Below are 16,386 nucleotides of genomic sequence, written 5' to 3' on the forward strand. Positions count from 1 at the left end.
CACGGATTGCTTGGAAGATGAGTCATGACATAAACACCACAAGTATTGAATAGGATTTTGTTAAAAGTGTCTGTCATTCCACGATCACGTGGCTACCTACAAATAGGTACTTATACCTTTATATGGGTCAAATATGAAATAAAAAACATTTAGTTACGACATACTCTATTAAAACGGAACTGAGACAAATTCTTCACTTGACATCTCAAGTTTTAATTTGGCACAACAATTTATCTCGCCATCGACCCGACTCCAATGATCTCTTACAAAACTTTTTACCATAAACTAATCACAGATCGATTGCACAAAAAGCCACCGCTTAATCTTATTTTACCGAGGAATTTCTATTATGTGTGGCCAGGTGCGAACACAACGTAAGACCTAAATAGATTTCAACAGAAGTATTGGTTACTGTTAGTAATCTCTCTTTAAGGTAATTCATGAACAATAAGGACCTGTATGTCGTCGTCGGAGTATTTTTTTCAGTTTTTTTCAAAACGGAGATTTCGTCTAGAATTTTTTCAGTATATATATTGCTCATACATAGTATTTGTACCTATAGCTGCCTCATATGAACCAAAGAAAGCAGTAAAAATATATTTAGTAGGTACACACTTAAAATCACTGGACATCGGACATGAGAGATCGGACAACTGGGCGTCACTTCATACAACATACGGTTCATTATTCCGAAAACGACATACAAATGACGCCCAACTGTCCGATCTCTGGACATGACACATGACAATCGATTGTGGTTGTATTGTCCAGTACCACATATCAGTGACTGTTAACCCTTAACTCGTAGACGCTAGTTGAATCACCTGTACCAAATACGTAACGTTGACATGGTGACTCAATGCAGAACAATTACGACCTTGTGGCTCAACAGGTGTCACATTGCGCACTGTCAAAAAAACTGTCTATTAGGTGCATGGTGATCGGCCTTGTTGTCTTGAGTGCAAAATAGAATCTGCGCAAAAAAAATTATAAAAAAGAGACAAGTTATTTGTAGCTTATTTTGCTGTTTAGAATTTGTGCTACAAACGATTTTATACGTGCCATGTCTTTTTAGGGTTCCGTAGTCAACTAGGAACCCTTATAGTTTCGCCATGTCTGTCTCCGTCCGTCCGTCCGTCCGTCCGTCCGTCCGTCCGTCCGCGGATAATCTCAGTAACCGTTAGCACTAGAAAGCTGAAATTTGGTACCAATATGTATATCAATCACGCCAACAAAGTGCAAAAATAAAAATAGGTGGGAAAAAGAATTGAAAAACGAGCAGGTGTTTTATGAGGGTACTCCCCACACGAGAAGTACATGTAAAGTGGGGGCTGATTTTTTTTTAAATCATTCCAACCCCAACGTGTGATATATTGTTGGATAGGTATTTAAAAATGAATAAGGGTTTACTAAGATCGTTTTTTGATAATATTAATATTTTTTTCGGAAATAATCGCTCCTAAAGGAAAAAAAAAGTGCGTCCCCCCCCTCTAACTTTTGAACCATATGTTTAAAAAATATGAAAAAAATCACAAAAGTAGAACTTTATAAAGACTTTCTAGGAAAATTGTTTTGAACTTGATAGGTTCAGTAGTTTTTGAGAAGAATACGGAAAACTACGGAACCCTACACTGAGCGTGGCCCGACACGACACGCTCTTGGCCAGTTTTTATTTAAGATATATTATACCCTAAAAGCAGATTCTAACAACAACAATTATATAACCAACATTTTTAAGCAAACACAATGTCTCCCAATGCAACGAACTAACTGGAAATATTCTTTGTAACCTCAGTCCGATTTCTCAGCTTTGGTGAAATCAATTAAGGCATGAGATGGTTCCATCGTCGATCAAATTGGTGGAACCGAACATCAGTCAGGTCGACCACAGATTGAAAACTCAGACGAGGTGGCATCATGAAAGGACCACTATTTTTATAAGTTTAACGTAATACGGCTTGAAAAACTTCTACTGATCGTTTATGCCACCACACTCTTCCCTTTGTGTGAAAAATTCGTTTCAATAGGCAGCCTTACCAGTCATATTGATGCCTTAAAAACCCAATATGTCCTATATATTTACTACTAAGTACTTAGCTAATCTAATCTAGAACTATCTTTGTTAACAGTGTCATCAATAATGAGCCTAGCAGCAAGTGGGAGCTTGTTCCGAGGCATGGACCGAGCCTTCTGCATCAGAATGAAAAGTACCTTAACCAAACGGGGTTGCCACTTCAAGTCGTCGGGATACCGGGTAAGCAGAGATGGCATGAGCACTGCCAATTGAAGTATTAGTAACAAATTAATGACCATATATAAAAGAAGATCATATTAAAAAAATGTCGGATGTCGCGACACATAATAAATGTATTAGAAGAATCAAGTGGCAATTAGTCGCAACTTCGAACATTCATAAGGGATGACCCAGAAATTAGTTTTATGTTCTTCGACAATTATGATGCAAAAAAATATGTTTTCATCTTTGTTATTATATTCACTAATACTTCAGTTAGCGTTGAATTAATCATTCCTTGGATTGCAGATAAAACTGAATTTTATTTATAAATTCAATGATAACCGGGAAGGAAAGGAAGCACCTTATCTGGAAGAGATTTATTCACTCAAGTCATTAGCGTGAATTTGTGGATATTTATCTTATCTAGACATTTTAAGGAAGCTGAATTTTCGTTTTCGATCTAGGTTGGGAGGAGAGAAGAGCCGGCCAGAGGAGAGGGCGGTAATTGGAGGGTGGGTATTGTATAAGCGACAGGAAACGGCAGATTGTGTTTCAGATGAAAATGTATTCAGTAATATATAATTAGTGTATAGGTAACGTAAAATGTGATGACACCCTAATTAACTATTTAAGATTAAAGTACGTTTTATTGTGAACGTTTATAGAAGTACAATAAAATTGATATGTTATATAACAGCAAACTTGACGTGCATATTAAAGTTTTTCCGAAAGAAAAACTCTTTTTGGTAAACATTGCTTACAATACATTTGTAGCTTTCACATAATTTCTGCCATGGTCTCACGCGTAACAACCGAGATAAGTTTATTTCCCCGTTTATTCCTATAAATGAAATAATACGACCAGTTTATCCTAGCAAGATCACAAATATTATTGGTTGAAATTATTGTCTGTGCCGGGGGTGCCGCAAGGCGCACTCCTGGGTCATAATTTTTGCTCTAACTCGGTGTTACTCCATAAAACGCGATTATATCTAGCGACCCGCGAATTTCTCAGCTACTACATAAAACTCGGTGTAATAGATTATTTTCAGGGTGTAAATTGTAAGCATTTTGTAGAGACTTCCTTTTAATATTTGAGGGTTTTGTTTGACGTAGAAAATAATAACCGACAAAGAAAGTTATCTAAGAATTTTGCTGTGCAAGTAATGAGCAATGTAGTCATTATTTTTCTACATATTCGGGATAAAACGAGTCTTACATATGGTGTAGCTATAATTACAGAGATTTTGACAAGGAACCATTATATACCTACATAATTTATTTTGATGATAGATTATAATTTGTTAAACATGATATTTAGGGGTAGGTATAACAAGTACCTTAATGTGAATAGGTACTTTATTCTAATAATCTTATTTTCTAAAACTCTCAACCATTCCAACAAAAGCAGTTTGGAACCAAATCCACTAATCAGCATACAAAATCAGACACAAGTAAAGTAATTAGGAATCCCAATAAATGTTAGCCTTTGGCGCTTACGGGTCCCATGAACGATGTAATTGCTGTCGAAGCGGCGTATGAGCCATTAAGATATAGATAAACTGGAGTTATGGACGTAACTTACAGATTATAACGCTTTATTGGCGATGTTGTGCGCTCTTAAGTTGAATTCACCTGGAAGATAATTATGAATTTGGTGCTTATTAGAATTTGAAATTTATCGCACAAGGGGTTTCAGTTTAGCTACTAAAATGTAACGTTATTCATGGAACTCGTGTCACGTAAACATTGAAACAACAGAATTGTGAATGTCTTTGTCGACTTGCTATAAAAGTTGGTATAATAACATGCGACGTGCTTTAAAGTCATCGAAAAGTTTTAACAAGGTTTTTATTACAGGCGTCTGTCGAAGTTGATAACCGTAATTTCAACTCTGAAAATTTGACAAATAAAGAATGAGGATATAAATAATGATGTTCCTACGGCTAGTTTTTATTCAACTTGTTTTGGTTTCAATTCGCATTTTTGTTTGTATTTCAATCTATACAGATTTGAACTATCTAAACAGACACTTTAGAGAATTATTCACTTAAACTTATACATTTCTGCTACTTATAAAATGTGTAATATCTTACTCGTGAGATTTCTCTGCGTCTTCATCTGCATAAAGAACTGATAATGCTTATATTTTAGAGTTTTTAGACCGATACCTTCGAATATTATTTTGTTTATTTAAGTATTTCAGACGGAGTTCGTGACTTGGTGAAAATACTCTTGGATTTGAATTAATCAGAGTATAAATAGTATAATCAATCAATATTACTAATGTTTAGGTAATCTTGGTACAAAATTGAATAAAGTTTTGTGCCAAGTGCCGTTTATCTTTAATAGACTATGGTTGGACATAACAATAGGTGTAGTCCTTTTATTACCTTAATTTACAAGTTTTACAACTAATATATATTTTTAAATTCCCCGTTAAAGTGAGCTCTTATTTTTCCTCCCGCAATTTATACACCCAATAGTACATCTCTCTGATAATCATATTCTCTTCTTTCCAGGTAGTGTTAATGCTATGTCGCCTCCGGCCGCAGTACACGTTCTCGCACAGCCGGAAATCGCCGCCGGCGCTGCTGGGTATGGTGGCGCTGGCCATCGCGCTGCCGCCGCCCTCGGTGCACGAGATCCGACTGGAGTCCGACATGTTCGTCACTAGGATCAACTTCGACTTCAGGATCGCGCACTGCGAGCCCAGGTATTTGGAATTGTTTGTTTTCATAGGTAATAAAGCTGGTAATAAAATAAATAAATAAATAAAATAAATAAATATTATAGGACATTCTTACACAGATTGACTGAGGCCCACGGTAAGCTCAAGAAGGCTTGTGTTGTGGGTACTCAGCAACGATATATATAATATATAAATACTTATATACATAGAAAACATCCATGACTCGGGAACAAATATCTGTGCTCATCACACAAATAAATGCCCTTACCGGGATTCGAACCCGGGACCGCGGCGCAGCAGGCAGGGTCACTACCGACTGCGCCAGACCGGTCGTCAATCGGGGGGGGGGGTCGTCGGTCGTGGTAATGGATTTCATAACAATGAAAAACCAGTAGAAATAAATCAAGCTAATAACTAACTGCCCACTAAAGTACTTAAAATGCACGACCATTAAGATTAAATTGCAAAAGAAGAAGACACTGATAAAGATACCTATGAAGAAAAAGACAGTATAATCATTTAAAGAATTCATATGATATTGAATTTGATACATCGTTGTTTTTCTCTCAGCAGGGTGTCAGAGTTACTAGGATACACGGCGGAGGAGCTAACAGGGAAGAACCTCTACGCGCTCTGCCACGGAGAAGATGCGAATAAACTTAGGAAATGCCACGTAGATTGTAAGTACAATTCTTGAATACTACTTATGACCATACATAAATCTTTCTCAATTCCTCCAAATTGTTTTCAGCCATTTCTTCATAATCATATGCCAATCAATTTCTAAAAACAATATGAAACTACATACCTATGAGCACCGGAAATCGGCAAAGACATTAAAAAAAATTGCCTAGCTGTTTTTACGACGTCGACTTAAAAACAACAATGGCGACCGGAAAGTCATTACCATTTCAAACTGTCTCTCCATACATGATGGCTTCATAGTTAGATAGAAGACGGATGACCACACACCATCCTTGGCTCTATAAAAGTCCTGTTTTCATTAACCTTGCTGGACTCATCAATTGTAACGATCGCCGACCCAATAATGTGGTGAAATCCTTGTGTCGTAACGCACTTTGTATTCAGAGAGGACAGTAGAAATCCATGTCAAGACGGCACTCAAGGCGCTGTTACAAGGAAAATTTATGACTAGTGCAGTGCGGAATTTGTTCTAGGTTCGAATTTGATTTCGAAATTGTCCTGAATCACACCTACATGGTGGTTACATTTCGTATAGGTATGGATTCTGAATCACAGTCCTTTAGAAACTCCAAACAATCCGATACCATCATTATAACCTACAAAAGAGCTTTTTCCAGATATTTGAAAAAGGAAGTAAGCACGTCTCATTTCTTATTAATTTATGTAGATTCAACACGTACGTAATTTCAGGCTCCGCGCCTTAATATTTCAGTCACACCGATGATTCTAACATCAGAAGGAGATATGCATTCAAATAATATAATATGACTCTCATATGCGTGTGTTATTACATTTTTTACGCTTTCGTCAGAAAGCTCAGTGTGCCACGCCGGTTTCCCATTATCTAAATAAGATTCATTTTGTAATTTATCCTTTGTAGCTATGAAATAAGGTCTATGAGTTTTGTGGCCGTTTGTACAATTTAGCTAGCGCCGTATCTACGCCGGCTGTCTTTGTCGGTTGTGATTTGAATAATAATTTTTATACCAGCATTTTGGTTTCCTCTCTCCTGCTATCGTGGGAAACGTCAGCCTTAATGTCCTTTGAGATAGCTATTGTTGCTTCTATTTTAGCTACAATATCTTTATCCCGTGTTTCAATGACTTCTTTACTTGAAGATGTATTATCAATTTAAAAACCGGCCAAGTGCGAGTCGGACTCGCCCACCGAGGGTTCCGTACAAACTTTCTTTCAAACTACCTAGTAAAAATAATCTCATATTTTCATATAACTCTAATGACTTGACTAGAAGACAAAAGTATAGGCACTAATGAGTATTATAGTGTATAGCGCCATCTCCCGGTCAATTTGATAACTAATTTGCGCGACCTGGTTTTTCAGGGATAATTCTTTATAATGTTAACCGATTTAAACAGTTTTTACTTTATTGGACAGAATATGGTTTACGTAACATCTCCTATTAATTTGAAGTACGATATACATCCGCAAGGGTGGGTAAATTGAAAGTAAAAATCTGAAAAGTTTTTTGTGAATTAAAAAAAAAGTATTCAAAATACAAACACGATTTTTCCTGTAATATATAGCATAAAACCAATGTTTACTAAAATTTTCATAATTTTTCGTTGGTAAACTTCGGAGATAAGGGGGGGGAACGGTATTTTTTTTTACATTTTCCTTTAAAATTCTTTTTTTTTCCACAACAAAAAAATTATAAAAAATAGTTTATTTACGTTCAATTTGAGCTCTTTCCAACGATACCCCACTTGACCTAGTAACTTGAAATTTACAGTTTGCCCCCTTTCATTTTGGCCATTTTCTACAATTAAAATTAATATATTTAAAAAAATTATACTTTCTATTTGTAGAGGTTTACAATGTTCACAACTATTCCAAATTTCAAGTTGATAGCATTAGTAGTTCTCGAGATATTTAGGAATGTGACAGAATTTTCTTATCAGTTGCAATTTTATTTGGTATAGGTATAAATATTAGATAATAACAATATTCAAAACGAAACAAATATTGAAACGTTAGGTAGGTAACTAAGTTTACATTACGTCAAGCACCGCCGCCATATGCTTCAATAAAATTTCCAAATAGCCTATCAAAACTCCAATCACGCATCAGCCCAGCATGGTTTTTCTCTAGCACCTAAACTGTTGATAGCTTTACGATAGCGTTTAAAACATACAATACGTATGTATGTATGCACGTATAGATGCCGGTCAAATGTGGACATATCGGGCCGTGAATACCAATTGTTTTATTAACATAAAAGTCCGTCGGTTTGCTAGAAAGCGGGTAATTTGGTTAGCAATGTACGTTGGCAGGCTGTTGATGCGCACAGCTTTATTCGGTTGTAAATTAATGTTGAAGACTTCCGACATTTTTATGGCGTGCGTCATTTGTTGACTGAAAAACTCAACGATTATAAGTAGTAAATAACTGTTAAAAGATACTTAAATTATGTTTAAAGTAAAAACAAAGACGATTATTTATGGATTGAGCACGAACCACAATATAACGCTACTGACAAGACAATGAAAATATGAAAATCCATCAAAATAAAATCTTTATAAAAACCACGTTATATTGAGAACGTCAGGATCGGTTTCACTCTTTGGCCCGCGCCCAAGTGCATTAATAATTACAAAACCGACAATACACAATGCATGGACTTAACCAAAAACCATCAGAACCTTAATGACTCACGTACAACAATACACGTGTCTTACTACCTTTAGCTCGTATGATTTGTATGAGTTTGAATATAATATGACTGTTTATTTACGTCATGTGTCAGCAAGGTCGCGCTGGTATGGGCTGAGCCTTTTGATAACAATGTCAACACCAGAAGTTAATGCTGATAGTTGCAAGCCTAACTTTTTGCACAATGAAATCGATTCCTTTTTATGGCTAGGCGCATCTATAAAAGTACGAAGACCTCACATTTATTATTCGGTTTCATTTAAATTATGTAATAATTCATATACTTAGTCTTAAAATTGTAATTGGAATATGTATTATAGTTTTCATCTAGTTATAAACAAATAATCATGTCAATTGGAATCAGCTTTGTCATAAGAACCTCACAGTAGTGTCTTTAGTGAAATATAGGTATATTGGAAAATGCCTCAGCACTGCTCTGTGCGGCGATCGTCTCTAGAAAACTAAACATATGAGTACCTAAATGGCCTCCTAAGAAGGCAAGTCTTGCTCGAGAACTCACTGTCGCATAGCTGCTCTCGGACATTAGGGCTCCAACGTTTCTGTCTTTCAAAAACAAAAAGTTACAGTTCAACATCTGAAGACGGTTCGTTTAATCCTCAAAATAAAATGAGACTCAACATTAGTCTTCTTTGTTGCAGTAATGAACAAAGGTCAAGTGTTGACGCACTACTACCGCGTTATGAACAAGCTTGGCGGGTACACTTGGATGCAGACCTGTGCCACTGTCGTCTGCTCGTCCAAGAACGCTGAGGAGCAGAACATCATCTGTGTCAACTATGTTATAAGGTAAATTTCAAACAAACACAAAGTATTTAAGTTCTTACAGGCAGCTTGATTCACGATATGCCATGAATTGTCTCATTTTACCGCAATTTTACTTTTTTGTATTTTCTTGACAATGCCGTGTGGTGTGAGTGACACGATACTCTGATAATATGTATGTGGTAAATTTGCATACAAAATAAAATGCGCATTATGGTCAGGGCAAGCGAATTACAGAAACTGCTTCTTCGTATTTCACAATTAGCATTAAATATAAGATACAGAAATATTAGTGATTTAGTAATTTAAGATTCCAATTTTGCTCAACCAGAACCAAATAAAGTTGTCATAATTAATTTAAAAAAATTGTTGCAGTGGGCGCGAATATCCTAACACTGTAATGGATTGCTGCCAATTAGAAGAAAGTGTGCAAGGTGTAAAGCGAGAAGAGACGACGGGAGATCCTGAAAACGGACCCCCTGACGCTGACAACTCTGGAAATCCACCGCCTCCATCACGACACCCCGCGGAGAGAACTGAAGCCACAAACAGCGCCGAATCTGCCTCAACAGCTCCAGTACCTACGTCCGATGTCACACACCTCACCAGGCTCAGCGACTCTCAACCGCTTCCGTTACACACCAACCCGGAAAGAACCTCTCCCATGCCGGCGAGAAGAATGAAAAAAAGAAAACATGCGGAATGTGACGATGAAGAAAGGGATGAAGATAGACGAAAGAGCTCCTCTAATCCCGGCGCAGCGATATCTCCTGCTGAAAGAGATATCAATAAAACGAATTTGTCTATCCCTGAGGGCTCTTCGGACGCGACTTCTGTTAGAGATTTAGAAAACGCCATGTCGAAGCACTTACCTGCCTTAGACGGTAAAGAAATCTCACATAGACCGACAGACTTTTCAACAGACGCACTTTTGAAGCAGCAGCAACAAAAATCGACAATACAATGGATAGGGACGCAAAATCACCACCTAAACCATTTAAACAGGCAGATTCCCGGAAACCATACTTCGACGCCCGCTTCAGCGCTGTTACGACAACTTTATGCTAACAGGGAGAGCGTTATTAGAAGTAATTTCCTTGGTGATGGCAGAACAGGTGGCTATTATTCGAGTGACGGTCAGTCAGGACCGCTACCAACTCCTCCGGGCAGCGAGGGATCAGGGTATGGTGAACAACTAGGCCACAAAGGCACCGATATTGGTTCACTGGCCTATGGTGGTTACGCGGATTACCATTCTGCGATGACTCCTCCTGGATCCGTATCTCCCAGGGACAAACAGCAATATGCTTTGTCATACGACAACAGCGCTTATTCCGAAGCCTTAAGGCACTCGTATTTAGGTGAAGCGCCGTTGCCGCTGAAGCCACAAGCGTACTCCGCTGTGCCTAGCGCTTTGGACTACACGTCTTCGTTAGATCAAAGTCAGTTCTTCCACCCCCCTTCATCCTTCCATCTTTACCATCCCCAGGCTCATTCGGCCCACACGCCCCACTCTCACCAGTCCGTAGATAAATCTGCTCCTCCCAACACGAACTGGTACTCGTCAGGTTCATAGCCACATAGACATTAGTTTGGGAATGTGTATTGCTTGGAAGTGAGCAATTGCGTTGTGTGTTCAAATGTTTGTCAATCGTGTTAAGTTGGTTGTTAAGTTTAGTTCTTTTTTTGTTATAGTTAATTGTCTTCTAACTGTCTTCAACAAACGTTAACTATTGTAACTGACTTATTTGGCAGACTGTAAATAAATAAGTTTGAACAATTTTACTTCAAAAATTGTATACGGATACTCTAATGTCAATGCTAAATTAATTAACACAATTTGAATACTCAAAGCTTGAAAGGCAATTTCCTTTTTATAAGACCCGATTATTAATACTCTAAATGTAAGGTAAAACTGTGCCAAAAACTAGGTGCTGAGCACTTGACGACGCATTTACAGAAACATTCCAAACCGTTACGATTTTATTCCATTATATTTAAGGGTTTAACTACTTCGTCGCTGTTAAGTATTATTGTGAACTGTTATGTAGCGGCCGTACGTTTAACAGTTGAAACTTAAAGCGACGGGGTTCTAAGATCTTAGATAGGAATTTGGACATCTGTGAGCTACCCATAGCTTATTGCATATCATTTTAACTTAAGTGTCTAGTTAATGCTTTTGTAAATTATTGTACCATAATTACACGACTGTACTTAGGCTACTGTACGACTCGATAACTGTAAATTGTAGGCAATAAGCGCTGTATATTATTTTAGTCGGAAATAAGATTTCATTGTACATACTACTTAATATCATTGTAGGGTAATCGTTTAATAAAGTTGTTCATTTTGGCAGTGCTCAAATTTTGTTAAAAATGTTTTAGTTGTATTTGAATTGAAATGTTACAACGTAAGTTCGTTCAAAAAGCAATAATAATCGTATACAAAAACCCCGCTCTGCAAAAATCTTTATTATCAAACTGTGAATGTTCAGCAAAGTAATAAAACTACATACTTACATTATTATATTTTCGAGAGTTCGTCAAATACGCTGTACAAAAATCTCACTCTCACTATTTTCATAAATCAAACGCCGTCATCGTCATCATCATGACAAAATAGAAATAAAAATACTCAAAACATTCCAGTAAATACTTTTAAACCAAATTATACTTATTTTTTTATATTTAATTGAACAAAAATAGATAATTATTTAAATTACTAGGTGTAACAGTTATAAATAAAATTGGTAATATTTATGCTATTATTAACAGTGCAATACGAGTGACAAAAGTTATTCTTTCGATTTTTATACGGCTTCGTTAATGTATCGTAATAATAAGGTAATTATGATAATATTGTATCAAAGTTGTAATTTACATGGAATTTGGCTTGTAATTCGATTGTTTTCAGTTGTACCTCGACTTAAGCCTCTTCTCGTGTACATTTTTATGTTTATTTTATTTGTAACATGAACAAAAAATGGAGGATTTTATTTCTCTGATTAAATGATTAAGATTTTTACTTATCTTGTATTATTTTTATATAGTTATCATTATCCAATCCTTGTAAAAAACAGCTTGCCTAGCTTTGTTTCACCCCGAATTAAACTTACATCTAAACGGACAGACTATTTAACTAACTATTGGACTAGCGATTAACATGTGTCTGTCTAACTTAGGTTATTAGGATATTTGAATCTGTTCGGAAAGAAAAGTCATATGCTCGTTTTCTTTTGACACACTACGAGCTAATTCAACCTCTATAGTACAGTTTGAGTACAGAATGCTTGTCTATGACAAGACAAGAACTGCCTTATTTGATTTCGTCAGTATGACATGAAACCAGCAAAAAATTACGACGTAATAATGTATTGGTGGTGTATTATTATGATAATGTTAGCTTAGCTAATTTAAACTTCAGTAAACGTACTAAACTGCCTAGCTAGTAGCTATAACCAAAGCATATAGAATTACAATCGCCCTCACTTAATCATGGTGTTTAAAATAAGGTGTTAAAAATGTTATGGTGTAAAAAATGGAAACAACCCAAGTCCAAGAAAGTTATACAGCAATAGCAGCACGAGCGAAGATAAGATAGGAGTACAGTCGTCATCTGCCGAATGGCACAAACGCTCACGAAACGAAACGCTCGTACATATATCTCTATCGCACTTGCGTATTGGCGCGACAGAGCCAGACTACCTTTCGCGGCGTTTCGTTTTTGTTTCGCGTCGTAGAAATGCCATTCGGCTACGGGGCCTGATATAGGTATTGCAGCGGGAAAAGTACTCACAAATATCGGAACACGCGCATTAAGGTGTTTGTAGTAGGCCGAAAGTAATGCTCCATACAAACTCCCCCCCCCTTTAGGGAAGTGGGGGGTCAGGAAGAGACAAAAAGTAGCCTATCACTCTTCATCCCTTCAACTATCTCCACTAAAAAAAAACACGTCAATTCTTCGCTCCGTTTTGCCGTGAAAGACGGACAAACAGACACACACACTTTCCCATTTATAATATTATTAGTAAAGTAGTAATTAGTAGTATAGTATGTAGTATGGGTGATCATAATTCATAGGTGTGTATGCCTCCCTTTTTCTCCAACGTGAAGAAAAAGGACGGCATGGGCATGGCTATGATCATTTTTCTTTGATAAACATATGATAGTGGAGCGTGTTCCGATATTTTGTGAGCACTTTGCCCACTCCGGTATATCAGATGGCGACTGTTCCTACTGTAACATGTGCACGGTGAGTGATACTTTATTATCTTTATAATTCATCTTTTAGGGTTCCCTGCCTCAAAATGCAAAAACGCGGAACCTTTATAGGATCACACGTTCGTCTGTCTGTTTGCCTGTCATAGGGTCATAGTGGATTTACTATTTGGTAAACAGAATTATGTAAATCTGTGGCCCAAAGACGGACGGTGCCACTTTTGTGGGATAAACGAGAAAACTAATAAGTTTTTTGCAAAAAGAAAACATTTTTGGCAACCCCGACTGTACCTTTCTTTCAACAGCCCTACTCTCCGACGAGTTTCTAAAAACCCTTACTGATACGACGACGTTAGAGTTCCTATGACCGCCTTTCTGCTCCATCATCAGTTCAGCGATGTGATGCTCTCCAGCAACCCCACTTTGTGTTTTTTTTATATTACACGAGAATTTAGTACACAATAGGTGCTGAATTTGTACTTAACTACTTGAAACAATTTGTACCCCTTTAGTTTAGGAGTAAAAGCCAAATAAAGTTGGGGTTGCTGGCGAGGATCCTCCCAGCAACCCCCTACTCAATTTCCACGTAGGCTCCAACTTTTCCAAAAAATAAAAGGCTAGAATATTTAGATAGCATTAGTAGCTACCACATACCACATGATGTAGAAATTTTTCTGAGCTGTCTCTATTATATTATAATTATATGCTTAAGTCGTGCGTTGTCGCGCTACTCGTCTTATGCTGCCGTGGCGAGATATTGTCGACTCAGTCGCGGAGAAGCACTAGGAGCGCAGGAGTTACAGTTACACACTGTAGTCACAAATATGGAGTGGGAGGGCTGTTGGTTGTCTCGGCTGTTTATGCACGAGTCGCGCTTTGTCGCGCCACTCGCGCTCCTCTTGTGCTGCCGGTGCAATGATGAGAAATTGTCTATTCAGTCGCGGAGAAATACTAGGAGTGTACAAGTTGCGCACAGTAGTCACCTATGCCACCACAACATGAAGTGGAAGGGCAGTCAGTTGTCTCAGCTATCTATGCCCAATGTCCATGTCGAGCGTTGTCGCGCCACTTGCGCTCTTCTTATGCTGCCGGTGCAGTGGTGAGATAAGTATTGTCGACTCAGTCGCGGAGCTAGCTAGCTACGACTTCAGGCGTAGAAGTTGCGCATAGTTGCCACCACTTGATCTTTAAGTGCTTTCATTGGTCTCGTCTGTCTATGTTCGAGTTGTGAGTTGTCGCGCTACTCGCGCTCAATCTTATCGTGGCGAGATATTGTCGACTCTGTCGCGGAGAAGTACCAGGGGCGGAGGAGTTACGCATTGTAGTCACAAAAGCTCAGCTGTCCATGCCCAAGTCGTGCGTTGTCGCGCTACTCGCGCTCATCTTATGCTGCCGTTGCGAGTTGCGAGATATTGTCGACTCGGTCGCGGATAATTACCAGGGGCGGAGGAGTTACGCACAAAAATATGAAGTGGAATCACTGGCATTTGCCTCAGCTGTCTATGCCATGTCCAATTCGCGCTTTGTCGCGGCACTCACGGTCTTCTTATGCTGCCGCTGCCGGTGCCGTACGTAAGTGCCGGAGTCAGTCGCGGAGAAGTACCAGGGGCGTAAGAGTTACTGTAGTCACAAAATATGAAGTATCGTTTGTCTCAGCTGTCTATGCACAAGTCTCGCTTTGTCGTGTCGCGCCGCTCGCGCTCTTATGCTGCCGGTGCCGTGGCGAGATATTGACGATTAGTCGCGAAGAACTACTAGGAGGGTAGAAGTTGCGCACATTAGCCAGCAAAGTGCTTTCATTAGTCTCGCGTTTAGAGCAGGCTCCAAGGGGATGTTCGTTTGCAAAAATAGCGCACCTCATTCTGACTTCAGATATATATTTTCTAGATCCCGGACATCATATAAACACGTGATGCCAACCAGTTTTGTGGTCCCTTTCCCCGCACCCCGGCAATCAAAAATCGCATACAAAGAAGAAATTATTTAAAATAATAATAATTAAAATAGATTCATAACTTCTCAAGCAATAGTGGTTTAAAGTTAAATCGAAAATCGAGCATTTCAGTAAATTTTCAAAAAAAATCTTAGAGGAAGTGTAATAAATGTTATAGTATGCTATATATTCGTGAACTACTCAGTAAGCCCTTTCATTTGATACCCCACACGGCATGGTTTGATGAAAATATTTTTTTTCTTTGTATGCGATTTTTGATTGCCGGGGTGCGGGGAAGGGGACCACAAAACTGGTTGGTAACATGTGTTTATATGATGTCCGGGATCTAGAAAATATATATCTGAAGTCAGAATGAGGTGCGCTATTTTTGCAAACGAACATCCCCTTGGAGCACATGATGGCCGCGGGAGTATGTCGCCGCGAGATAGACTACCCGTCCTTATGTCATTCATACAGTTAGAAGAAGACGTGGCATCTATCTCGCGGCGACATACTCCCGCGGCCATCATGTGCTAGGCCTACCGGTCGCGAAAATGAATCAAGAGCGCAGGAGTTACACACTGTAAGTAGTTACAAATATTTATGCAGTAGAAGGGCTTTCGGTTGTCTCGGCTGTTTATGAACAAATCGCGCTTTGTCGCGCTCTTCTTATGCTGCCGGTGCCGTGGCGAGATATTGTCTATGTCACCACAACATGAAGTGGAAGGGCTGTCAGTTGCCTCAACTATTTAAAAAACAATGTCAATCATTTTTGGGATCACAGTTCAGGTGGTTACAAAGGAAAAAGTGGGTATGCAATTTGACTGGCTTCCTAGGTTTTTTGTTTCCTAGCTTTAAAAGGGAGGTTCTTCGGCCTAAATACACAGAGAGTCAGGGAGAAAAATCCAAATTTGGGTTTAGCCTTATTATTTTTTCCTTTATTTGTTGATTTTATTGCTTTTTTGTATACATGATACACTTCTTTTTGCCAAAGCCGTATGCCCAATGTCCATGTCGAGCGTTGTCGCGCCACTCGCGCTCTTCTCATACTGCCGGTACCGTAGCGAGATATTGTCGATTCAGTCGCGGAGAAATACTAGGGGCGTAGAAGTTGCGCAATTGCGCATAGTAGCTACCACATACATACAAC

The 16,386-nt window shown here is 38.4% G+C and overlaps 1 protein-coding gene across 4 annotated transcripts in view; it reads left to right on the forward strand.

The window, feature by feature from the left end:
• LOC125233269 (protein trachealess) overlaps positions 1-12,104 on the forward strand; it is a 237,506-nt gene extending 225,402 nt beyond the window's left edge. For 3 of the 4 annotated variants that reach the window (XM_048139213.1, XM_048139229.1, XM_048139221.1), the window contains 5 exons: positions 2,130-2,254; positions 4,759-4,952; positions 5,499-5,608; positions 8,963-9,110; positions 9,462-12,104. In XM_048139213.1, the coding sequence (XP_047995170.1) occupies positions 2,130-2,254; positions 4,759-4,952; positions 5,499-5,608; positions 8,963-9,110; positions 9,462-10,662 (1,778 nt within the window). In that variant the 3' untranslated portion in view covers positions 10,663-12,104. The remainder of the gene's footprint in view (positions 1-2,129; positions 2,255-4,758; positions 4,953-5,498; positions 5,609-8,962; positions 9,111-9,461) is intronic. The other variant, XM_048139238.1, reaches the window with a different exon arrangement.
• Positions 12,105-16,386: the final 4,282 nt, after the last annotated feature.

Source organism: Leguminivora glycinivorella, chromosome 1, assembly GCF_023078275.1.
Source record: "Leguminivora glycinivorella isolate SPB_JAAS2020 chromosome 1, LegGlyc_1.1, whole genome shotgun sequence".
Classification (NCBI taxonomy): Eukaryota; Metazoa; Arthropoda; class Insecta; order Lepidoptera; family Tortricidae; genus Leguminivora; species Leguminivora glycinivorella.